Genomic DNA, 26,050 nt, shown 5'->3' with positions numbered 1-26,050 from the left:
GGAAACAGGGAGAATAGGGCTGAGGTTTTGCCAAATTACACAAGAACTGGACTGAAAGTCTGTGGCAACAAGACTTGTAGAGCGATGGATCCAAATTGGCAACTTTTAGTTAAAATTGCTGTCAACGTGGTCCGAAAAAAGGAGAGAGGTACCACAAGGAGCGTCTACCTCCATCTTTAAAACACGATGGAGGATCTGTCAGGGTTTGGGATGCGTTTGTGGTGCCGGGGATATTGTTACAATTGAATAAATGTAGAAAAGAATCATCAGATTTTTTAGCATGACAAACACTGCCAATGTAATGATGATGATGATGATGACCAAAGTTAGGCAACTGTTATGATGATGATAAATACATATTTACATGTCTCACAGCCTCTGGGGTAACAGTACTGGCTCAGGTTCAGGTACAGTTACAGGTAAAGTTTCAACTGACAGTCTTCAGCTAAAAGTCTGAAGACTGAAGGTCGTCATGGACAAGCTCTCAGAAGAAGGCTTTGATCCAAGAAGAAGAAGAAGAAGAAGAGGTTTGAGGTAGAACACTGAGGAAAAAAGCAAACACGCTCACACAAACAGGAATTACTGATCCATGTCCATGCAGGAAACTTGGAATATCATATCTGTGCCATTTTTATCTCTCTGCGGCTACACTAGCTCTCTTCCTCTCTAAAGTCATTAGAATAGACCCCCTGCCCCGAGTCTCCATACATGACAGAAAATCAAAGTGTCACATTACAGCAAATATTAAACTGATCACTGGCTTGGCACCATGGTGCACATCCAACAATTTACTTTATTTCCAGTTTGAACCAGAAACACTGTGTATGTGTGTGTGTAGCAGTGGAAAATACTTGGGGCGGTGTAATTGTGCTGTCACTAAGTCTCCTGGGCTCGTGTTTTTTTCCTGCCATTTTTTAAACAAAAGATTCAATGAGTAAGTAAATGATAACAGACAGTCTGAATTACACGATCATTTTATTGGAGCTTTCTCTTATCAATCAACATTAACAGTTGGTGCCATTGGAGTAAGCTAATGGTCTATCTAACATCTGTCTTTCTAACATCTGACTGACAGACAAACATTTGCTCATAGATGCACTTTTTGTTGTTATATTTACTTATAGATCATCCATAGCTATTTGGATATGTCTCCGACAGGGACAACACGTGGACAGAGATAGGCTGGGACCAAACTACAACTCCAAATTCATGCACCTTTCTTTTGTTTCACTTTTTGTTTTGCTTTTAATCATTTTCTTTCCTTAGGTGCTGTGATGTGTTAAAACAGGATACACTACACCCATAACGCACGGCTTGCAGCATGTTTTTCCGGTTGTACGGGCATTGCGCAACAATTTTAAAATGCACATGATCAACTGTAATAACTGAAAACACGACGGCTGCTGGTTTGTATTATTCCCAGCTTATCTGGATTTGTTACCGACTCCACTCGCATTTGTGATTCTCACATTTATTTCAAAAGACATAATACGTTGCTTTTACGTCTGCAGTCTCAGTGCCAACAGACTGATGAATGAAAGCGCGGGAGAGCTGGTGAGAAGAGGGATGCACGGCAGCGGCAAGGATGACATGTACATATAAAGTTGAACAGTGATTAATGGAGATGGGGATACATGGTTAATGCAAATTAACAGAAGAGTGAAAGAGCACAGAAAGAAAAATTGAAGAGAAACTGAAGGAATAAGAGGAAGGAAGCAGAGAAGGAAATAGGAGGGAGGAGATGGATATATTGGATGTGAGGTTTTGTTTAATAGCCTGGCCTTTAATAAGATCCTGCAATATGATGTCATCCTCAGAGAGTGGCTACATTTATACCGTACCAGCCTGTGTGTGGACCACAACACAGCAGTGAAGTACAGTGAACTGGACTGGCCTGCTTCATGGCCTACAGCCTTTCCTTCTAGCGTGAATGACTTCAGTTGTGACAAAATATGGGATAAACAATACACTGACGCCAAGCTTCATTTCATATGAACTGCAAAACTTGCTCAGCGTTATCCCATGGTGATGCTTACCGTTGAAACACACATTGAAATCAAAATAAAACCCATGCATTAAGGTAAACGTTCTTCTTAAGTTAGCAAAATCTCCTGACATTCCCCATACAAATTAATGATAATTTGTATCAAATCATTAAATTTTGGATTCAGTGAATTTCGGTCCAGTTCTTGTGTAATTCAGCCTTTTCTCAGTCCTTTCATTAAGAATGATTTCGTAACAGCCACTGAGACCGTTTCTAATGAGGATACACTGCACACCATGCACCAAGTTTTCAGCTAACAGCATTTTGGGAGCCTCCTTGTTGTTGGAAAAATCCTATTTTATGCCTGTTCAACTGTTATCTTTGGTATTTTTCATAGCTTAAACTAAAGAAATGGGAATAAATGATGTCCCAAAAGGATGATTCTGTTCATCTGGACGTAATGTTTTCAGTGGGAGAAACGTTTCGTCACTCATCCAAGTGACTTCTTTAGTCTCAGCCGACTGCAGGTTTCCACAACCTTAGTCAGTTCAGTTTTATTTATACAGCGCCAAATGACAGCAAAAGTCGCCTCAAGGTGCTTTATATGGTAAGGTAGACCCTGCAGCAAACGGTAACAAACTGTACATTTGCACAATGACTGAAACTAGCCCACTGAATGAACAATGGGCTGTGAGGTGAGGTGACCATTGATAAACAACAGCACAGCGTGTTTTGGGGTTTAAAAGCCACAGAGACACGGTGTTTAGAAAAAATGCATCTCAGCTGTTCTGATACTCCTGACACATACAGAATCACTAAGGGTTTTCGCTTAGGTATCGGTTGTCCTTCTCTCCTGGATCGGCTGGAGCTTTCTTTTGGCGCCTTCCCAGCTTTGACGAATGTCCAGCCTGGATAACCACATTTACTCAGGGCCTTCTTGATGTGATGTTCTTCTGCTTCCCTGGCCGTTGTGTCTGTGGGGATGGTGTTCGCTCTGTGTTGCAGCGTGCTGATGACACACAATTTGTGATCCAGTGGATGATGAGAGTCAAACCTGACTGGATCAGTCCCTTAATACTGATCCATATGCGTAGGTTTACGGTACACATCAACTTTTAAAGGGGGCCTAAGGGTACATCTTTGCCATCTTACAATGCTGTGATTGCAACCATTCCCCAACTCTCTGTGAATGGTACTCATGGCCATGGATCAATGGTCTTTGATCAGTGGTTGTTGATCAATGGTCATGACAATTTGCATATTAATGATCAAGGGATCTGACCTCAAAGCCCATTGTTTATTAAGTGGCCTGGTTTCAGTCATTGTGCAAATGTACTGTTTATAAGATTGGGGAAACCTGCAGTCAGCAGAGACTGAAGAAGTCACTTGGATGAGTGAAGAAATGTTTCTCCCACTGAAAACGCTGCATCCAGATGAACAGAATCAACTTTTGGGATTTACTTACCTGGATGAGCATGCATCAAGATGAACAAATGATGTGTTTTTACAACAGACTGCTTGTAACAAGGCACCTAAAAATTGATTCTTTGTCATCTGTTATGTGTAGACAACAGTGATTCATCCCTCGAGTTGGTTATGTTTTGTGATTTCATAGCTCAGTGTTAAGCAGCTTTAAAAAAAAAAAAAATCTGACATGCCACAGAAAATAATCTCCAACTAAAAACAAAGGTACTGTTAAAAAGGATCTCTGCAGTGATTGGATTTTCTTCTGATTTCATGGATTTGAAGATTGAAGGTACTTTTAACCCTTTAAAGGTTTCTCTATATATGGTGACGATGATACATTTCTGTAATAATCCAGTCGTGTGTGGCAACCATTCAGAAGCAGCGGCCACCTGGGTAAGCTGCTTGTCCTCACTTCACTGAACACAAAAGGCAAACAACCTTTTAACATCATAACTCTGATCCCTCATCACCTTACACACATGTAAAGTTACAAATACATTAGATGACGTTATAATCCTCACCTTACCTCAACTTATGCGGCTTATGAGCTGAAATAAAGCAGTGAACCTGAGATTCTTAGTTGATACCGCCAGCCTGCAGGATTGCAGATAACAAAAAACCCTGAAGACTGACTAGAAGAAGCAGCTCCATTTGAATCATGTTCAAATATGCAGCGGAGTCAGCATATTAACAATTCTTCAAACACCAACTAAAACACCGTAGAAGACCATAGAGGAAATTCTGCTGCCTCAGTTGCAACACATTTCTTTCAAGAAGAAACAATAAAAACTATTGCCCTGGTCTCTGGTTGGGTCTCAAAATAATCTTTATCTGTGATGCTACACTGTACAGTGGGATTATGACCACTGCAACAGTATACAAGCAACGCAGCACCATAACAGACACATCATTACAATTATGGTGACGTCTGAGATCATTTTAGAGGTGAAGTCAGGCTATGCAGCTTTTCATCTTCTTTATTTCTATTTTTAGAATGCAACCAATTAGTATTATGAAAGTCTTGAGTTGCTAAAGGCAAAAGTTTTGAAAGTTCAACAAACAAAATGCTTAAATGAGAGTTGGGATACCCATCAAATGGGTTTCACTGGGGCAATCATCATTAAAATAACAACTCTTTGGTCTGCTGTATTTCTGGCATTTCCTTTTCATCTCTCTTAACAATTTCAGTTTTTTCCTCCTCCCTCTCTTCATGCTACCATTTCCCACTGTGTCTACATGCTGCATAGTATGCATCCCCAATCAAGTCACAAAGCTTTAAAAAGTGAATACATGAATGCAAACAGCAGTGCAGGTTGTGTCAAGAATACATGTAGAATTGAGGTGGGCTTAATGAGAATATTCCTGCTGAACAGTCATGCAGTATCCAAATGCTTTTCCTCAGAGCTTCAGTTTAGCTTTTTAGGGCCTGACAACAACACTGTGTTTGACTCTAACATTGAATTAAATGGGCATCATTACCGCTGAGGACAGTTGATAAAACCTAATAGCTGTTGATGTTTTGATTTTCTATCTCTGCGTGTTGTCTTCGTCATCAAAAAGGTCCCTTCCTTTCCTGTTTACACACAACTAAATACAAACATCTTCCTGTGTTTAGGTCAGAGAGCATCTGATTGGTCAGCCTGGGGCAGCCAAAGAGAGTTCATCGTCAGTGCCATCTTAATTTGTTCTGTAAGCCACAATCTCAGCACCAGCATCGGTGCCTCACTAATGCTCTTGTGGAAGAGTGGGAACAAATCTCTGCAGCTAGGTTCCTGAACCTGTATGAACAACGACTGAATGGCTATAGCCTGTTCGTCATATACTGTGAAAGTCAAAAGAGGATTGCTTCCAGATTCAAATCCTACAGCGATAACTGAGGTCGACTGCCTCAAAGATACAGATGAGATTCATGCTTAGTGATGTAAAAAGATTTTTTAGAAACAGTAGAAAGGATTGATCTCCACCAATGAGCTAAGCCTGAAATAGCAACTGAGGGTTTTTAAGTTTTAGAGCATCATGTTTTAAGAGCTAAAGATGAATAATGGTTTCTGCTATACAACGATAGAGAAAGAACCTTATCATGCAACGGGATTAAGATAAAAAGAACTTTTTAATGCATCGTTTTACAGCAAATGTACACACAGAAGCAATCTAACTATGCATACAACCCAGCTATGTTGGATCATGGCAGCTAATGCAAACAAAAAAAAAAACGAAAAAGTGTCAATGATGTGATCTAATAGCTAAGGATACCAGCACAAGTAAGCCTGAATCTCAGCAGGCACAGAAACAGGAAGCAGGGCCTCTGTGGATAAATGGCGACCTCCCAGAGAAACAGATGGAGGGGAGAATGAAAAGGGGAATGGAACAAAACCCCAGGCAATATGGAGTCAAAAGTAAAGACACAGAGAGACAGAGAGAAAATAGAAAAGCACTAATGAAGAGGATGAGGATGAGCTGGGGGAAAACTCACAAAAGAGACAGAAGAGCATGAGATGGATGGGAGCGGTGCTGTGCAGTTCTGGTTCTTGAGAAAACAACAAAGATATCAAATAAGGATAACAAGTTCACATTGCATCGAAGCATCATTTAAATGAACAGACTGGAGGATTCTTAAAATAACCAAGAGAGTGACAGACAGAACATCTCAGGTTTTATTCATTCAATTTCTAAATGAGCAGTAATGTAACTATTGGTCATTTATTTTCTCTCTGAAACAGAAGGTCTGGATAGACTGCACACAACAACAACAGCCATTAGAGGCAACTCTTAGTGAGAGGAAGTGCTGATGAACTGCCATATGCATTAAGTAGGAATCCAAGTTTTCCTGGATGGTTTGGATTGGTTTGAGAGCACAGAGTAATACTTTTCCCCCTCTTTGACAGCTTTCCATTTGAAGAGAAATGGATTTTAAGTGTTGCAGCGTGCTGATGACAGCACGCTGCAACATCAGCACGGCAAGGTTGAGAGTTGACCGGAGAAAATGCACACAAAAATATAGTCTGATGAAGATGCAATATGCTGAAAACTTCAGAACAACTTCTTGGCATACTTTGTGGTGAGATCAGTGTGTGCTCTTAGAAGATACATATAAAGACCTGTAAACAGACTTTATCCAGGCACAAAGTGCATTTTAGCAGCAGATGGAAATGTACAGGCTGATCCACAGAGGGACACACCACCCCACCTCAGCCTCCTGCCCCGCTGCTGCTCGCTGCATCCAATCAAGTAATGACATTCATACAATTTACTGATGTCAAGAAGACAAACTAGCACAAGCTGGTAATTTATCATTCACATGAGGACTACTACCCCTGTCCTGTTAACTGTCTAACCATCTCACCACTTCCTTCACACACAGCCTTATCTGTCTGCCAGCACTAGTTATGGATGAAGCCAGCATATATCTCACAATCACACCCTCAGACAGACAGTCGCACAGTTGGCCATTTATGAGAGTGTCTGGTCTGACTAATAAAAGCCCAGTGTTCACAGTGAGAGCGATGGGAAAGAGAAGGACTATTTAGGCTGATTAGATTTTGCTCAGGCTGGAAGTGTTACCACGCACTTTTCAGACTGTTTTCTGCAGGGCAATATGTTGTTTTCTTTCCACCATCTCCTTGAAACAACAGGATGAAACGAGCCTTGAAAAGCACGCTTGCATTAAAGAATGTTTCTGAAGTTGCATGCTATTAATACTTTAAAGGCAAACAAACCTCTTACTTTTTAATCTACCCCTGGACTAAGATCATCTCATGATGGACAACACCAGCATAAAGTCTGTAGCATGCAAGCATTCACAAAACACCTGCACATGGGCACTTACAGTTACACCTTGTATGATGAATTTTACACAAAGCAAAAGTACAAAACATGAAGATGAATTCAATGATAAAATAGGTAACATGGACACATTCTCACACACACTCTCCTGTGTTTCCTCACCTTTGCGCCGATGACAGAATTCTTGTGGTAGAAGCAACACAGAGCTGCTGTCAGGGCTTTGAGGTTGCATCTCTCCGACATTATCGACTCTATCTGCCGACACTAACGGGGTAACAAATGCTGCCTTCGGCCAGCTCAGTTAGATCTGCGGTCAAGGTAACTGAAGAACAACTTGAACGACAAGTTCCCAATGATTCCCATTTGCCTCTTCCAGTAAAACCTTCATTAAGAGTTACACAGATGGTCGAGTACTAACTCTGCAGCTGGATCAATATCACAAGTCAGAATTTTTCCAGTCTCTCAGACTAAGGAGTGAACATCTCCCCTGGGATAACTGTTACTAACATTCTGTCGTCTCTGCCTCTCTCCTCCACAGTCCCCGCAGAGTGAGCCCTCCACTTTCTCACACATTTTTTCTTTAAATTTCCCTTTTGCCCTGCCCCCCTAAGCTCCATATATGGGAGAGAGAAAGACCCATGTGAGGTGGTTTGCACCAATCAAGTGTTGATAAACTAGGAGTGACCCAAAGGCAGAGTCTCCCGCCTGCTCTCACTGCAAACACATGGGCAATGGAAAGAAAGCTGTGTACATCGGCTTTGCATCCTCTGCATGCATTCAGTATGACACTTCAAACCTAAACTGTTGCTATTGTTTCCCTCTGACTCAAAATCATTTTTTCAGAATTTGCACTGATTGTGCTGATTGGTTTGTTACTCAATTTAGTCTCTAAAGTGACAGTTTGACCAAAATACTGGCCAAATAATTATGTATGCCTTTTCTTTCTGAGTACTCACAGCTGTGGAGTTTCTGCATTACTACTTTAGGTTTATCTGCCTATCAAAAACAATGTCCAGCCCTTGTGCGACTGTCTTTCAGTCTCATATAGACGATGTTAACGTTTCCATAAGAGATGCTCTTTTTTGGTGTAAAGCCATGGTTGGAATTGTGGCTCTTCCAACTGCTCAAACCAGCAGTTTGAGAACAGAAAACACATCACAGAAAAAAAAAAAAACAAAACCTAAAAGTATATCACTTCCACAGTTGGCAGTAAGTATTTTAAGAAAACAGCTATGAGTCACAAAGAAAGTTTCAATAGGAAATAGCTGCTGTTCAACCAGTGTTGTGTACTAAATAATCCACTTGGAGACAAAGGGAAGGGTCTGCTAAGAGTGAGTGCGCATGTGTGCTGTGGACTGATGCTGGCCACTTGTGTTACTTAATGCTTGTTGAGCAATTACGCCCACACACTGGTGAAACTCTTAGCTTTCATACCAGTTCACACACAGACCCATACTGACATCTGACATAAGGAAACTGGCCCCAAAGCAGGAAAGTGAAAAAAGTATATTGGCATGTTTCAGGCCAGTAAAACTTATCAACTTCTTCAGGGAAGAAAGTGAGGAAAACGGTTGGACAAACGTAACTAGATCCAGAGTGTACATGGCAGCGTACAAAGACAGAAAATAAAGAAATAACCATGAGTATACAGCACAAACACTACCATCTACAATGTAGCTTGCCATCACCATTGTGTGAATGTGTGTGCGAATGGGTGGATGACTGGTTGTGTAAAGCGCTTTGGGGTCCTTAGGGACTAGAAAAGCGCTACACAAATACAGGCCATTTACCATAAGAACAGCCACATGCACACAAAGACTAGACACACACTGAGGGTGACACGCCAGCAGCAACAAGTTGAAGGGAATATTCGGTCGCAGGAAACTGAGCCACTAATTACAGTGTGAACTCTCATGAGGACCCATGAAGGAAATACATGTAGAACATTCCCTAAGGCACCACATAGAGGCGCACACACTCCCACACAAACACACACACACACACACACACACACACACACACACACACACACACACACACACACACACACACACACGACTGGCAACCACAGAAGCCCCAAATCACCAGCTAGGCTAAACGTCCACCTTAAAATACACACATCCGTCGCTCCAGGAATGCTTTGGAAAAACAGTGAAGGACAGAAATTGGGGCGCTGAGGTTCTATGTTTTCTATTTCTATCTGTTTGTTGGTTCTGTCAAATACGAGAGACTGTGCTGTTTCAGCAACCTAAGCTGATTACATGAAATATAATAAAATGGAAAATTGGGGATGAAAGAGGGCTATTTTCTATGTAAAAATTGGCTTAAATATGTAGTTTTATTTCAGGATGTATATTTTACTGTCCGGGGGGACTGAGAGAAACTATATGCAGTCAATGATGTTGAAAGTAAAGGATCTTTTCTCTTTTCATGATGTGTTAACAGAATATTCCACTCATCCTAGGATTTATTTTAACTTCTATTGTCAAAGCCTGAATTGAAGTACCTAAAGACATACAAGGCCCCTAAATTTCCCATAATGCAGCTTAACTGGCCAAAGTACAATAGGACAATGGGATGCTAATGTAAGCCTGAACTGCCACCAATATACAAAACTGATCAGAACAGTAGCAAAATATAAAGATGAGAAGTGCTTTCTACGAGAACGAACAAATACAAGTGATTCATCTTTCAGTTTGCATTTGTTCTATAAACACATCTCATACAATCTGCATCAAATTGCATTAGGTAGTAAACCTAATAAAGAATTCATGTCCAAATGTACTACACATCCATTTACAAGGTCACGATTCCCAACAGTCTCAATGATAAATACAGTAAAGGAGACATGCAGTAGGTACAGGTTTTACATTTCCTGACAGTGGCTGCAAGCTTGGTTGGCAGAAATTGGATTCTACGGTGCAGTATGATATCACACCACAATCGAAGCTTCACTGTCCTTCTGTACCAGTTAGGCAGCATTCATCACGCTTCCTCATCCCCTAATGCATCAATAAAATCAGTGACACTTCTATTCACCCTCTGGGTGAGTCTGTCACATGCACACATGTGCAGACTGTGTGTGTATATGAGGTGTTGGTGACTGAGTGATCAATAATATAATAGACTGGTGTCGAGCCGTACTGATTGGTTCAACGTGATCCTTATATAGTCAGTGAAAGCGCATGCAGTAAGAGGCTACAATACATCTTATGTGGGTCAAAAGAGAAACTAATTTGTTGGTGTATTTGCTTTTGTAAAGTACACTGGAGCACCAAAGTTCCATAAACTACAATTAAAAATACAAACTACTACTCATACTTATTTACTTTATTGTATACTTGAAAAACAAGAATACAAACATAACAATTTTACAAAGAGAAGATCAGCTTCACAGTTAATGCAAGAAGCATCTGATATTTGGTTTGAACACTGGAAAATTTTTCATCTTTTATTTACAGTGCAGACAATTTAATATAACATGAAAGACAAGTATTTTAACATTAATATGAGCAACGTGACTTCCATTTTCATGACACAAAGACTGGTTCTAGACTATTTTCTTCAGTACGATTCTTCTGTGACTCTCTCTTTAGCCCAGATTTAGATTAAATCCATGTCTGAGAAACTGGCTCATATGGTTTGACCCAAATCTAAAAACAGACAATTACTCATCTTGAGCTACAACTGTTTAAAAACGGGCGATAGCTTCAATAAAGGAGAAAAAAAATATCCGTGTCTAGATTATTACCCAAAAGTTTTAATGTTTTTTTAGGTAAATCTGAATATAAGATGACAAAGACAAACCTTGATGTTACTTGCTTTTTCCCTTGAGCATAGAGCGTATGATCACGATTTCTGTAACCTGACCACACTTGCTCAAAATCATCACTGAGAAAATCTGGAGACTGAACAGCCACTGATGAATTAACAGGAAAATTATTACTGATGATATTCTGTAGCAAGCTGGTGGGGGTTACTGGCCAGCTGCCTGTTCCACTTATAGGCTGACAAACTGAATAACTGACTGGGTGTCCAGTTCATGGACGAGCAGAGAGACAAACCAAGCTGGTTGGTGGGGTGCCGAGCGTGGCTGGCTGCTTGCTGTTGAAGTCATGCTGGCTCACTGACAGACTGGTATGAAAGTCACACTATTGTTTGGACTTCTAATTAACAAACATTCACAACAACATCCATCTACAGCGACATTTCTACTTTCGGGTCTGACAGTCCCTTTCCTCAGTTTGGCCAGCAGATGGTGCACTCCTCTAAAACTCAACAAATGCATGAATAGCTGTTTGTAAGTGAATTCAAACAGTTACTGCTCTTTTATCTTTATTATTAGCAAAGCACAGTTTTAAACTGGTGCCTTCAGTATGTGTGTGTGCTCTATACAAGTGTCATCCACACAGAGTTAATAGCTACTGCAACCCAAGACCACACACACACACACACGCACACGCACGCACACGCACGCACACACACACACAGAGCATTATTGTTTCCTAAAGCTCTCTCATGAGGGTTTACAGCAACTTTCAACTCATTGTGTGGGAATAAAAGAGTGCAAAAGAGTCTTTTAGCAAAGGCTTAGTAGAAGAAGAGTTGTGTTCACACTGAATCACTGAGGGTCTTTCTTTTCCTCTCTATCATTTAATTTGTCATCAAATAATACAGAGATCGTGCTGTATTATACTATTAAGTCTGGCCAAGTCATAGTAAAATCAACAATCTGCTCCTATTACTTTCTACTCAGTAAAGTTATACAGTACTTATCTTGATACCTACTTTATAATCCTCAGTAAATTTTACTTTCTGTGAGAAAGAGACACTTCAATTTGACTTCATTCCTTCACCAGTGCTTTTGCCTCTTTGTCAGCACGATTACTAAACAACACCTTGTTGGTTTTCTTTTAATCTGGTCAATAGGTGGAGCATGATTAAAGGAAGAACCTAGTACATTTAGCAAAATCAGGTTCCATTGTCTTTAAATTTGGAAGACAGGGTACTAGACTTCTTCTTCATGTTATGTCTATTTCTAGAGAAGGAAACAAGCTGATTGGATGCTTAGTGACGAACATCAAACAGAGGCTGTCAACGAGAAGAGAAACTGGCCATAAGGTGGTGAAGTTGAGAATATATTAAAACTATTGTTTTCCACAGAGACTTCCTTCCCAACAAACACCCATTCTGCTCACATCTACTTGACATAATCACAGAGAACAATGCAACACTCACTGTACTGACAACTGTTTGTAAAAAAACAGTTTCCAAAGCATATGCCACACAACACCTGTACTGTACCTGTACGGTCTATGTGTGTGTTTTCATCCACAGTGGAAATGCAAACACACCTGGAGCAGCACAGAAGCAGAGCTGACAGCTAGGCTTTCACACATATTATATAATACCTGGAATACAGTAGGCCACATATGCGGTCAGCACGCAGACACACACAAAATAGGCTACGCACTCTGTTGATACACCATGTGTGTGACCAAAGAAATGCACACAAAGTACTATTTGTGCATGTGGGCTCACAGGTTTGAGAGTGTTTATGGGCTCAAAATGTGGTCATAAATATTTTGTACTTGTAAATCAGGATTTGTATGTGTAAAAAGATTTGTGTGTGGACTTAGCCAAAAAAAACCTGCAAGTTACAAGTACGAATTCTGACCCTATTTTTCTTCCTTTCATCTGATTGGTCAATGTCATGTCAATCACAAATGTAACAATCCAATCAGAGAACAGATGGGTTTGGCTGTCGGAGGGGCGCTTTTTTGAACTGCAGGTCTTTGAAGGGAATAAATGCCCTTTTACATGCCAACCCAGCGTTTTCCTTCATCACCACGAAGGAAAACAGTCTGTGGTGGCCCGAGTTTGGTGATTTTTGTGTCACAGGTTTACGTGCTTAATACAGGGACCTCCAGAGCCTTTTCAACAGCGCTGCAGACCTCGGGAGAGGGGGCAGTGTTGTGGAAATGGCACAGTCTTCACTAGTGGGGATAGTTACAAAGCCTTCTTCATTTTGAATTAGCAATACGTTTTTATTGAACATTTGAAGATAAAAAAACAGAAACTCTTGTAGAGGACATAAAGTCAGAGATAGAAACTACAAGGAGCAGGTGAATCTAGTACAGGTAGAGCTGCCGCAAAACCCCACAGAGCTCAGCAGCCAGCGCAACAAATTCTGGATCCTTGGCCTTTAGCTAGCAGTTAGCATTAGCGGCATATGCTGCCTCCATGCAGTGTTGCCAACTCCTCAGTAAGGAAAATCGCTATTGGTTGTCCTAAAAGTCGCTAGAAGTCGCCAAATGATGTCATCGCCTAATTTGCATAATTGGTCATGCTAATGTAATTGTAACCTACGTTGTTGGAGAGAGAAATAAAACCGTGGAAGAGACATAAAGTGAGTAAAAAATTTCCTAAATGCATTTAGAATTTATTTAGAACTACAAATTAAATTTTTAGCAATTTTTTTTAATGTCACAATTCCAACCCTGCACCTTTATCCGGGCTTGGCACACAGACTCAAGCTTGTGTAGGTGAGGGAGATTTGGGTAGCGAGGTCAACAGTGATATATTTCAAATCACCGATGTCCAAAATCTTGACTGTGAGAGTTCAGAGAGTGAAGAAAAATGTAGCGACGCCCTGCAGTGTTCGTCTGGGACGCTTCCTACGCCTGCAGAGACCGATACCTTTCTCACTTTGTGTCTTGCAAATTTAGTCGCTCACGTTTCTGAGAAAACACAAACAACTGCTGTAAAGCTGAATTTTCAGCAGATAGTGACTGATATAAGAGAGAAGATTGGGGGAGACTTGACTCCTCTAAAAACTGTAAAAAACTTGTACATCATAATGTACAAAGACCTGTGTCGCAAATTTGGATCCAAATACGTGCTTCAGTTTGTGATGGAAAAGGGTTACGCGACTTTTGTAGCAGCCGTTGTGGAGCTATTAAAAGCGGAGCTAAAAGCATCGAGTGGCTCCAGTCACGCGCTGAGACGTTTAGAAAGTGACAAAAGCGTTTCTCCAGCCAGTGAGAACAAAACGCAACAATCTGCTAGTGAGGACAAGGTACAAAATGGATCCACAGGTTCCCAGAAAGACAGGCCGAGAAACTGTATCGTTAGGACCCTCGCTTCTTTTTGTAGATCTTTGAGGAGGCTGTTCAGTTGCTGCATGAGCAGCGAATCAGAAACAGAGTGACAGAGTGAGCAGCAGCGGCTCTGTGGGGCCTCTCACAGTGCAGACATGCACTTTGATCGGACACTCTAAATCACTCACATAATTTGCTTCTTAATTTGGAAATAAAATGAGCAGAAAACGAAACAAATGTGTTTGTCAGAACATTTAATTGTTAAATGTGTATAATGGTTTGTAGTCTCATCAATCACAATGTAGAGACAATCGCACAAACTATTTAGTCAGAGCACTTTGAGTTGGTTTTGTCATTGTAGGTTAAATGTAGATATTTATTCTAGATATTTGGCACAAAGGCATCCTCAGCTCTGTAACAGAGAGGTGTTGGCTCAGTGTGAAAATGTCCTGATGATATCAGTACTTTTGATTTTAGCCTGACTGATCAAGTTCCAGTTAAAGGGTTTTGACTGTCTTGAGAGACGGCACATTGTAGACAGAGAGCCATATTCCTAACTGTAAAAATCAAAAAACAGTCTTAGGCTACATTCACTCTGCAGGTCTTGATGCTCAATTCCGATTTTTTGATCAAATCTGATTTTTTTGTCTGCTTGTTCACACTACAATTAAAATGCGACAGCAAACGCGCTCTAGTGTGAACGCTCAGAGCAGCCGCATGCGCAAAAGAAGACGTCACACACGACGCGCTCTGTTTAGACCCAGAGCAAGCAGTATTGTGTGACTGATGGCCCTTAATGTAAAGACTTCAGACTTTACGTTTCCCAGTTTTGCTTTAAGTTATAAAGTTTTGTTATTTACATTTGGCCTAATAATGATCCTTACTGCTGTTTTAGAGGAGCGCTGCTTCTAGCTGCAGATTTCTGTCAGAATCTGCAGATTATACAGTACAAATAAAATGTTCACGTTTCTCCAACGTTGTCTTCCCAACAGTTTCACTGGATAGGAGCGTTCACCATGTGGGCCCTGATAGTTGGCATCTGTCTTGTGTCAGTGACGTAGAAGACGGATTTAATGCAACATGACCATCAAACAGCAGTCGCTTTCTAAAAAATCAGATATGTATCGGATTCAGCACCACATACGAAAGTGACCCAGATCGGATTTGAAAATATTGAATTTGTGTCGTTCACACCGTCACACCATGATCGGATAGATGAGTCGCAGAGGGTCAAAGAAGTCGGATTTGATGCGCTTTCCCCTGCAGCCGATGTGAAAGGACCTTTATGCTGCGCACTGTGACTCACAGCAATGGTCCCGGGTCAGCCCTGACTTTGCGTTAAACTAATCCTAAAGTAATAATGGTATTTCTAACCACTGATATACCACAACTTTATCCTTTCAACAGCTGCTGAAAGTTAGGGCACCTAACTGCTATCAGATATTTATATAGAGATCCTCCAGCTTCAAACTGTATTACCCTTCAAGGACCTGCAGTCCAAAAAAGCGCCCCTCCGACAGCCAAACCCATCTGTTCTCTGATTGGATAGTTACATTTGTGATTGACATGACATTGGCCAATCAGATGATAGGAAGAAAAATAGGGTCAAAATTTGTACTTGTAACTTGCAGGGTTTTTTTTTGGCTAAGTCCACACACAAATCTTCTTTTACACACACAAATCTTTTTTTACACACACAAATCTTCTTTTACACACACAAATCTTTTTTACGCACACACAAATTCTGTTTACACATACAAATCCTGATTTACAAGTACAAAATATTTATGACCACATTTTGAGCCCATAAGTGTTCTGTGAGGTTAGCTCCCACATGTGTGACCCGCTCGCATGGGAAGGACAGAGTTTGCTTTTTACAATGGGGTGTTAGCATCCAAACATATGAGCCAACAGATGGAGGAGAGAGGAGTAGTTGGGACGTGGTCGTACGCAGAGAAAAAGAACTGATTTGAAAGAAAATGTTGGGAAAAAGAAAAGTGGAGAAACCACTGCGGGTTTGTATGTAATGACAGGCTTTATTTACAGTAAAATCTAGTAGTTTGCAGTAAATGTTATGACATCTGCAAAGATCTGAAAGAAACTAATGATGTCGCTGTTCACAGGACAAAATTAGATCACATAGGTCCAGTGTCATGAGGGCCAAAGCGTCGGTGTGGACACCACATAATGCAAACTTCATGCATGACTCCAGCTCAGGACATATTTGCATGCCACCCTCCTCTCTCTGATTTCCACTGTTTCTTGCCTACGTCTACAATCTATGACAGAGATGCAGGGATTGAGTAATTTGTTTGTTTTTTATTGTGAGGTATAAAAACAGTTTTTTCCCCCATTCAAGGAAAGAAAGTTTACCATTTTCACACAAACAAATATCATTTAGGAAAATGACAGAATTATTTATTTTGATAAATAATGAAGTTGAGTGTAAATCGTCCACAAACCTGCGCATTTCTTTATGAACAGAAGGTACAGACGAGCCGTCTACGATGAGCTGTGCTGATATATGAACAGCTGTCTGTGACTACAGGCCTGATTATCTGCTGCGCTTTTTCCTCCCACGCCTTTGCCTCATAATACAATTTGATTTTTGCTGGTTTATTTGTTTACTTGTCTCTTCTCTAGCCACACAGTTGCAAGCGTGGGAATCGGAAAATCGTTCCTGTTTAATTTCATTCATTGATTTAAAACCAAAACAAAACATAAAAATACAGACTCTTTCCCAGTAATGCAATCATGTCAGTGTCTGTTTAACACTGTTGTTCTAAGAAACCTGCAAAAATACAGGCATAATTATGATTTAAATAAGGCAATGTCTGACCAAAGATTAGGTAAACCAGCTTCAGCACTCAATTTGGTTGCTGCTCAAAATGTATTTAGATTAGATACCCTGCCTTTTCTCCACTAAATGTGCAGTACAGAAGGTTTGTATTTTGTTTGATGGTCTTAATAATACAAATTTCTTAACAACCGAGCAGACAGGAGCCAAAAATAAGAAAGGCAAAGAACTGTGTTAACAGAGCCATCGCATCTCGGTCGTCATCTGTCTTTGACTGAAAACTGCGGTGCAGGTGGTACGAAAATGATTTAATGCTGTGTGACAGCAACAAAACTGAGCGTATGATTTAAAGGCACATTATCCAAGTAGTCGAGGTGCAATTAGATTAACCTCACCTAAGAGTGATGTTTACACCTCAGTCTGCAGAAACAGCTGGTGTTTCATATCCAGTGGCAGATGTGTCCCGTTAGATGTAATCCTTTATTGGTGGGCTTTACTAAATGTTTTACTTTTATTCCCCCTTGCAAAATGTCTTTACTTTAGTACTGCAGTATTTTCACAGCAGGGTGGGAGGTCTGAGGTTTTACATAACTGCTAGTATAACTTTTTCCTTCCTACTATAATACACACAACAAGCTTCCACTTTAGTCTGCTAAACTAAATTAAGCCTGGCGGGGTCGTACATCTTATTTTACTTCTGTGTGTTTTACCATTTTACAATCAGTCTTTTTAAATACTGTTTTATGCGTTATAGGCAGTAATAAGCAGCCATATTTTCAGTAAACAAAATATTTACATTGATTATCATGGAACCGCTTATTTTCAGCAACAGCAGACAAACAATATAGCACCACTGCTTTTCCTACCTTAACGTAGTCCACTGTGGCGTCGGGCCCGGCTGCAGGCTCCCTGGGGAACACAGACAGAGACAAGGTCCGATTTAGAGAACACATCCTGCCAAAAGGACCCAGATGGGACCTTTAGGTCCTCCTTATAGCTCCTATTACAAATAAACTGCACAGTCAAGGCCGCTCGCTGACTAGTGCTGAAGATGGGTATTCAGCCCTCGTCACTCCGTAGGAGATGAATTATAGGTGTGGAGGTGTGGCACTTTTTCTTTAAAGGTCTAACAGGGTGATCCAAACAAGTGCCTGTATGATAAGAAGCCAAACCTGCGCTCTAAAGCAGAGGGCTGATTCTTGTGGCAACGCAGAGTTAATCCACATCTACTACTGTAGGTCCCACTTGGGAGTGGGTTTCTCAAAGAAAAGAAAAAAGAATCAAGTGGAACCAAAGTTTGCACTACACTGCCTTAAGTCTCCTGTTTTCCCGGTTTCGCTGCCTGACTTTCACTCCCTTTCTTTTAGTGGTAAACATGTTCCCTTACTGCCTGTCTGACTTGGCCTCTCTCTCTCTTTCTCTCTCTCTCTCCTCCCCCATCATAACACATCACAGCCACACGCCTGCCATTCAGAGTCCACTGACAATTTCACAGAGAGGTTAGAGCACACACACAAACACACACTTTTCTAATTTCCTCTTTTTGCATTTTTCTGTAATTCTCTTATTCACAAAAAAATGCTTTTGTCCATCTTCCTAATCTCAGCTTACACGCGCTGCAGTTTTATCTGCTTTTTTAATCACTTTTGTTTATCAATTGTTTAAAGATCAGATTACTCATTTTCAGTCTTCGTATTTTTGTTCTCCGTTTGTTTTTTCCGCCAATGTTAGCTTGTCACATTTTATCCCTTAACAAAACTCTTTCTGTGCTCTCCATCTCTGCGTTGAACATTGGTACTCGAGTTGCAGCTCAGTCTCGACAGGAGGCTTACAACCAGGGGCTCAGTGAAAGGGGTAATTAGCTCAAATCCGTGGCTACATTACCAAGGTTGGTAGTTTAAATCCCTTAGGCCTGCATTGGTTTTCCCACGGGAATATTAGCACAGTCCATTACTTACCAAACCAAATATGTGCAGCTCTAAGCCCTCGCAGTTTAAACATGGCCCCAAATAATGAGTGGGATTTAGTTATGTAACTGAACAGAAGCCCCCATTCACAACAATGTATAGTCATCATTCATGGAAGGTGTTCAGATCACTCTTACCCTTAATGAGTTTGCAGAACCGATGAAATGCAGCATATTAAACCTGATTCTATTTTAGGTGCACAGATCAGTCATCTGGCAGGTCGTCAGGGCTTACAGATGAAATCTGCACCGAGGTTTCCTCTCAGTGGCTGTGTCTGACACAATCAGGAACTTCCTGAAGGTGCTGAGAGAAAGCACTTTCAGCTGCACCACAAGGAGTCGCTACAGTAGGTCGCTCCGCCAGGTTGATTTTTTGTTTTGTTTTGTATTGTCACCTAAAATCAAACTGGGCATCCTTCACCAGTGTAAACCCCTATACTATACACTAAACATTCAGCCATTGCAATAATACCGTATATGTGTGTGTTGCATTTATGACATTATGACAGAATGATTACCAACAAAACTTAAAAATTGCCAAACAGATGAAAACAACATCCATTAGCATGTGTAGTCCTATTTAGAAACAGATCTATAAATGTATGCATGCATACCTGAGTACAAAATAAATCAAATTAAATGTATTATAAAGTAAAACTTAAAGCACTTGACTATACTGGAGCTGAACTAATTTCTTTGTGAGGTTTATTTGACGATTGTATGACTCAGTCCATCACTGTATTTGGAAAAAGCGCCATAAATTCAATTCAATTCAATTTTATTTATATAGCGCCAAATCACAACATAAGTCGCCTCAAGGCGCTTCATAGATACAGAGAAAAACCCAACAATCATATGACCCCCTATGAGCAAGCACTTTGGCAACAGTGGGAAGGAAAAACTCCCTTTTAACAGGAAGAAACCTCCGGCAGAACCAGGCTCAGGGAGGGGCGGCCATCTGCTGCGACCGGTTGGGGTGAGAGAAGGAAGACAGGATAAAAGACATGCTGTGGAAGAGAGGGGTGGCTGTAGCTCAGGTGGCAGAGCAGGTCAGCCACTAATCAGAAGGTCGGTGGTTCGATCCCAGGCTGCATCCTGGCTGCATGCCAAATATCCTTGGGCAAGATACTAACCCCGTGTTTGCCTACTGGTGGTGGTCAGAGGGCCCGGTGCCGCCAGTGTCCGGCAGCCTCGCCTCTGTCAGTGCGCCCCAGGGCAGCTGTGGCTACAATGTAGCTTGCTATCGCCAGTGTGTGAATGTGTGTGTGAATGGGTGAATGACTGAATGTAGTGTAAAGCGCTTTGGGGTCCTATGGACTAGAAAAGCGCTATACAAATGCAGGCCATTACCATCATGGGAATCCCCTGGCAGCCTATGTCTATTGCAGCATAACTAAGGGAGGATTCAGGATCACCTGGTCCAGCCCTAACTATATGCTTTAGCAAAAAGGAAAGTTTTAAGCCTAATCTTGAAAGTAGAGATAGTGTCTGTCTCCTGAATCCAAACTGGAAGCTGGTTCCACAGAAGAGGGGCCTGAAAACAGGAGAAATATGCTCTCTCTTTCTAGTCCCTGTCAGGACTCTTGCTGCAGCATTTTGGATTAGCTGAAGGCTTTTCAGTGAGTTTTTTGGACATCCTGATAATAATGAATTACAGTAGTCCAGCCTGGAAGTAATAAATGCATGAACTAGTTTTTCAGCGTCACTCTGAGACAGGATATTTCTAATTTTAGAGATGTTGCGCAAATGGAAGAACGCAGTCTTACATATTTGTTTAATATGTGCATTGAAGGACATGTCCTGGTCAAAAATGACTCCAAGGTTCCTCACAGTGTTACTGGAGGCCAAGGTAATGCCATCCAGAGTAAGAATCTGGTTAGATACCATATTTCTAAGCTTTTCAGGGCCGAGTACAATAACCTCAGTTTTATCTGAATTAAGAAGCAGAAAGTTAGCGGCCATCCAGATCTTTATGTCTTTAAGACATTCCTGCAGTTTAACTAATTGGTGTGTGTTATCTGGCTTCATGGACAGATAGAGCTGGGTGTCATCTGCATAGCAGTGAAAATGTATGCTATGTCTTCTAATGATGCTGCCCAAGGGAAGCATGTATAATGTAAACAGAATTGGTCCTAGCACTGAACCCTGTGGAACTCCATAATTAACCTCAGTGTGTGAAGAGGACTCTCCATTTACATGAACAAACTGGAGTCTATTAGATAGATATGATACAAACCACTGCAGCGCAGTACCTGTAATACCTACAGCATGTTCTAATCGCTCTAATAGGATATTATGGTCAACAGTATCGAATGTAATGTTGTGAAAGTTTTTTGAAGTCTAAGAATGGGGCGCTCTTTCAGGAATTCACGCTCTGAACCGCCCCCTTGCCTCACCTCCTAAACTGCCACAAAACTAGCAGCAGCATCGAGTTTGAAGATGTGATCAAGTGCTTTCGATCTACTCTACTTTCCACAGCATTTCCGAAATTGCTCCCTTTCATTCATTCCCATACAGATGCCGTGTGCTCGTTCCTGAAACGTCTTTTCACATTTTTGGGGTTATTTTTTTTCACTGTAGACCATTTACAGAAGTAAGACAAGACAAGTTTCAGGTATTAGCAGAGACAGCAAATGAATCTGTTTGCCTGCTGTTAAATTCTCAATTTTCCTTTGCTTTTTTAAAAAAAAAGTAAAATATACAACTATGAGGAATAAAAAAACTAGATGGGTATGTGTATGCATCCATGCTCTCCCCCGCTATTCCAAAATTACAGGATGAAGCACCAAGCGATAGATATAGCTTTCTTTTACTCCATCCATCCTCTTTCACTTATCCAATATAGGGGTCACAGTGGGGATGGCGCCTATCCCAGCTGTCTGATAGGTTGTGTACACCCTGGACAGGTCACCAGTCTACTGCAGGGTAATAGAGACACAAACATTTATGCTTACATTTGTACCTAAATTCAATTTTAAAAGTCACCAGTTAATCTAACACATGTCTTTGGATTGTGGGAGGAAGCTATAAATAGCCAGAGACCTTCTTGCCGTGAGATGACAGTGCTAACCACTGCACTGCTGACATGCTGACAAAATTTAAAATGTGAACTGCTGGTGATACTCTATATCAAAGCAATGGGAAGCTTCTACCAATGGGAAAAGAGCTGTGAGTGGCTGCAGAGCCTCTGTCCTATGTTATAAAAGCACCTGCTGCAGGTAATGCATTATGTTTGGCATACACTGATTAGTGCTTGATATTCAACGCTGAAGATAAAGGACATAGAAGCAGTAGAGGAATTTCTGTGGTTTGAAATCTGAACTAAAATCAGAAACTCACTGAACATTTTCTGTATCCATGTGTGTTGCTTCTCTGAGGTCAGTGGTTTGCTGGACCTTTGATGGGACCAAAGTTTTTTACCACTCCAACCACTTGCCCCTTGTAACCTCAGCCTGGATCTCCAGGATTAGGTGGGTTCAATGCAGACAGACAACACCCATCTACATCCTCCTGGGTTAAAAGTGCCAAAATTGAGGGAGGGAAATTCCCTTTTTTGAAAATTCCCCTCAGGCAGGTCAAAGGTCAGGCTCACAAACAGAGTGATAGCCCCGGAGCAAACAGAGATTCGGTGTCACTCCTTGTGTGCTAGGTTAGCAATGTTTACTCATCCTGGCTACAGCGTTAAAAGAATTTAAACAGAGCATGATGGATGTGCGATAGCGAAGCATTCCAGGGGACACGAGCTGACCACTGCGAGGCAGCACTCGCCACAATCTTTTTCTGGCTACTGTTGTTCTTTGCGCTTCACCGCACAATACTCAGCAAGACCACAACTGGCTTAAGTTAGGAACTACACTATATTTGTGTGTGTGGGAGCGAGAGTGTGTTGAAGGGAGGCTAAGACAGAGAGAGAGAGAGAGACAGACAAGGATAGGGAGAAATGGAAAAAGTTGATGGCAGCATGCAGAGTCTGAAGGCAGCCTACAGAGGTCAGTGTGCTTCCATTAGAAAGTGAAAAGTCTCAATTTACTGTCAGTTTGTGTTTATCTTAGCTGATTTCTATGCATTCTAGTTTTAATACCACAGGCTGAACAGTTATTCTAAAATAAATGGCATTAATTAATTCCCAAAAGGCATTTGATCTTAGTTTCGTACAATATGCTGCAAAACACACTGGCTCTGTTGGCAGACAGTTGTCCTACAATGCAAAGCAGAAATGAAACGGAGTAACAAAAACTAAATAAACTGATAAATTAGAATAAATTAGAATAAGAACGGCTCTGACACCTGGCATCTTTTCAGATACAACATCTTTTCAGTACAAACAGGTAAAATACAAGGCTAAATGTCATTTGCACTGCTGTAGATAGCAGATTTACTCTGAATCATCCCCTTTCCAGGACAATCTGTTGAGTTTAGCCTACAAAAGGACATTTTTAGTGAACCTTTTGTAATGATTCAGCTTTCACAAAACTACAAAAAAAAAAAAAACAATAATATTGAGTGCATTTGGAAAAAGGAAGTCCATTTTGTTCTTGATGATCAATGATGATCTGTTTACTGGTATGCATTTTATAGTGCATCCAAGGTATCCAAGGTAGCATAATGTTTAAAATTAAACACTGAACTATTGTTCTAAAGAAATGTTTGATATCTGTTTGTGTAGAATTTGCTTTCCTTGGACTTGAGATCCGTGCACGATTGCGTTTGCTTCGTTTTATCCATTTATACAATTTGTTGCATCTTATTTTATACAGTAAAGCACTTTCTGGCTCTTAAAAAGCACTATATGAACAAACCTTACATAAAGTACTTGTTAGTGAGTTATTGTTAGCGGGTGGGGAATTCAGAATTTCATTTACACTATACAAATAAAAAGAAAAGTTTCAGATATCACCAGTCTGTTATTGTCCATCTATACTCCCTCCAACTCTGAACTCTGTCTGCTCAGTTTCCTCCTCCCCCTCCTTTCTTGGTGGTCCTAGAGCTGCCCTCAAAGGTCAACACAAAGACACATGGACCAATGGGAAGATAGTGTGACATAAGGTTAGGGGTCATAGGCCAGCAATGGACAGTCAGTGGTTACATTCCATAAAGACATACTCATCATTTTATAGAAATCTCTGCTGTGAATTGTTTGTAGTTTGAAACCAAATGACCAGAGGTGGGAGGAAACTCTGGAATTTGGAAAATTTCTGGGAGTGTTAAGATCACAGTAAGCAAGCAATCTATATGTGCACTAGAAAAATAAAAAGTTTGAATGTTTTAGTTTGAATAGGAAAAAGAATTTGTGTCAACTCATAAAAACTAAGAAGAACCAGCATAATTGAACAGGAAACTTTAAATTTGAGGATGTGGACTTGAATAAGATACTTTCCTTTCTGTCAGGTCATTAGCTGCCATCCTTACATTATGGCTCAGTCACCCTAGAGTCAAAATAGAAGAGCGTGTGACTAGGTGGTTGTCATGGTTGCACATGTCCTCAACCTCAGGGTGATCACTTTCAATCACAAGGTTTGCCTGGGTGCAGAAAGCACATGGCTACAAAAACTGTGGCCCAACTTGGCTTGACTGCGACCACACTGCGACAGATTGGAGTGCGCAAGCAAATTATTGCAGTCTAATTCATAAATGCAGACTTGCAGCTTGCCAACACACTGTAATCAATCTGACGACAGCAATTGACTGAGTGGGTGCAAACCTGGTCCTCGTCTTTGAAGCAACCATTTCAAAGGCATCGAGATCCAAAGTTTATTACTTAAAGTTGCAATAATTTTGGATCTGCTCTGACTGCTTAAAGGGAACACTATTGACATTCTTTGCTGTCAGCCTAAAGTGGAGTTAATGGCAAACAATCTAAATCAAATTAGACACGTTTTTAAAAAAATGAAAAGTAGCTCAGAATGCAAAACTGTGTTATATCACCTGAAGTTATTCAGCTCAATTTTATTTGTATAACGCCAAATCACAACAACAGTCTCCTCAAGGTGCCTCGCCCCAGTGGGGCTGTGAGTTTTGGCCTGGAATAATTCAACAACTGAGTGGTAATGACGAGTTCACAACAAGAGAGAGACAAATATACTAACTGAGCCTTATTTGGAAATACTCTGGATTTGAGTCAGTAGATGGATAAGTTTAAAAACTCAACTGCGCTGATTCATCACTGAAACGACCAGGTTATCAAGCTATCACAGCAGGTCCCTGGTGGTTTGTTTATCTCCAGTTTCATGCTGAGCAAAAGATAAGACTGTGTTTTCGTGTTTTTCTACACAACAGCATGCTCACTTTCCTTCCGTTCCCTCTTTACCCAGTAACCTAATAATCGTATTTGTTTCCTGAGTATGTAGATATTTTAAAAAGATATGTTTAATTATCTGTAGTCTTGATATTTGGACTCAACATCTGAATGGTTCAAACCTGCACAGGTAATCTGAAGGAATAATCAAAAGCAACTTTTGCCTGATTCTCACAGTCTTAACTTGAAGTAAGGCTGGGGGTGGGGGGGGGGGGGGGGGGTGTCAAGATCTCTGTCTAAATAAATAAATAAATCTGGGTAAATTCCCAGATGATTAAACATGCAACTATTTCACATTCAAAATGAGTAAAGACAATTAGCAGCCTATTTATGCAAGATAATTCATAATTTTACTGGGGGGGTTATATTGGCTGGGTCTGATTATTGAGGGGGGGGGGGGTCATAACCCCCTTAACCCCCCTGGAAATTACGCCCCTGGGTGGATGAGAACCGACATGCCAAAACTTTAGAAATATGCTTTCTTGATGAACTTTATCATCAGGTAATGGCTGAATTTTCATGAACTTTAATCAGTCAAAAGGCTCATTTATGCATGAAAGGTGTAAAAACTGGCACTTTCTGTGCTAGCTGTTTAAAAGAACAAGAAAATACCCATGAAGTTGTACTAACGTTGTGAAAGAACACACAAAAAAAGAAC

The 26,050-nt window shown here is 40.8% G+C and overlaps 1 protein-coding gene across 5 annotated transcripts in view; it reads right to left on the bottom strand.

The window, feature by feature from the left end:
* bcar3 (BCAR3 adaptor protein, NSP family member) overlaps positions 1-26,050 on the bottom strand; it is an 80,146-nt gene that overhangs the window by 17,139 nt on the left and 36,957 nt on the right. For 4 of the 5 annotated variants that reach the window (XM_085386053.1, XM_085386056.1, XM_085386054.1 and 1 more), the window contains one exon: positions 17,998-18,040. In XM_085386053.1, the coding sequence (XP_085242179.1) occupies positions 17,998-18,040 (43 nt within the window). Of the gene's footprint in view, positions 1-7,396; positions 7,756-17,997; positions 18,041-26,050 lie in introns of those variants that run through there. The other variant, XM_085386057.1, reaches the window with a different exon arrangement.

This window comes from Rhamphochromis longiceps, linkage group LG17, assembly GCF_057381845.1.
Source record: "Rhamphochromis longiceps isolate RC_006_pf linkage group LG17, R_longiceps_female_GT1.1, whole genome shotgun sequence".
Taxonomy (NCBI): Eukaryota; Metazoa; Chordata; class Actinopteri; order Cichliformes; family Cichlidae; genus Rhamphochromis; species Rhamphochromis longiceps.
This window is presented reverse-complemented; position numbering and strand designations above follow the sequence as displayed.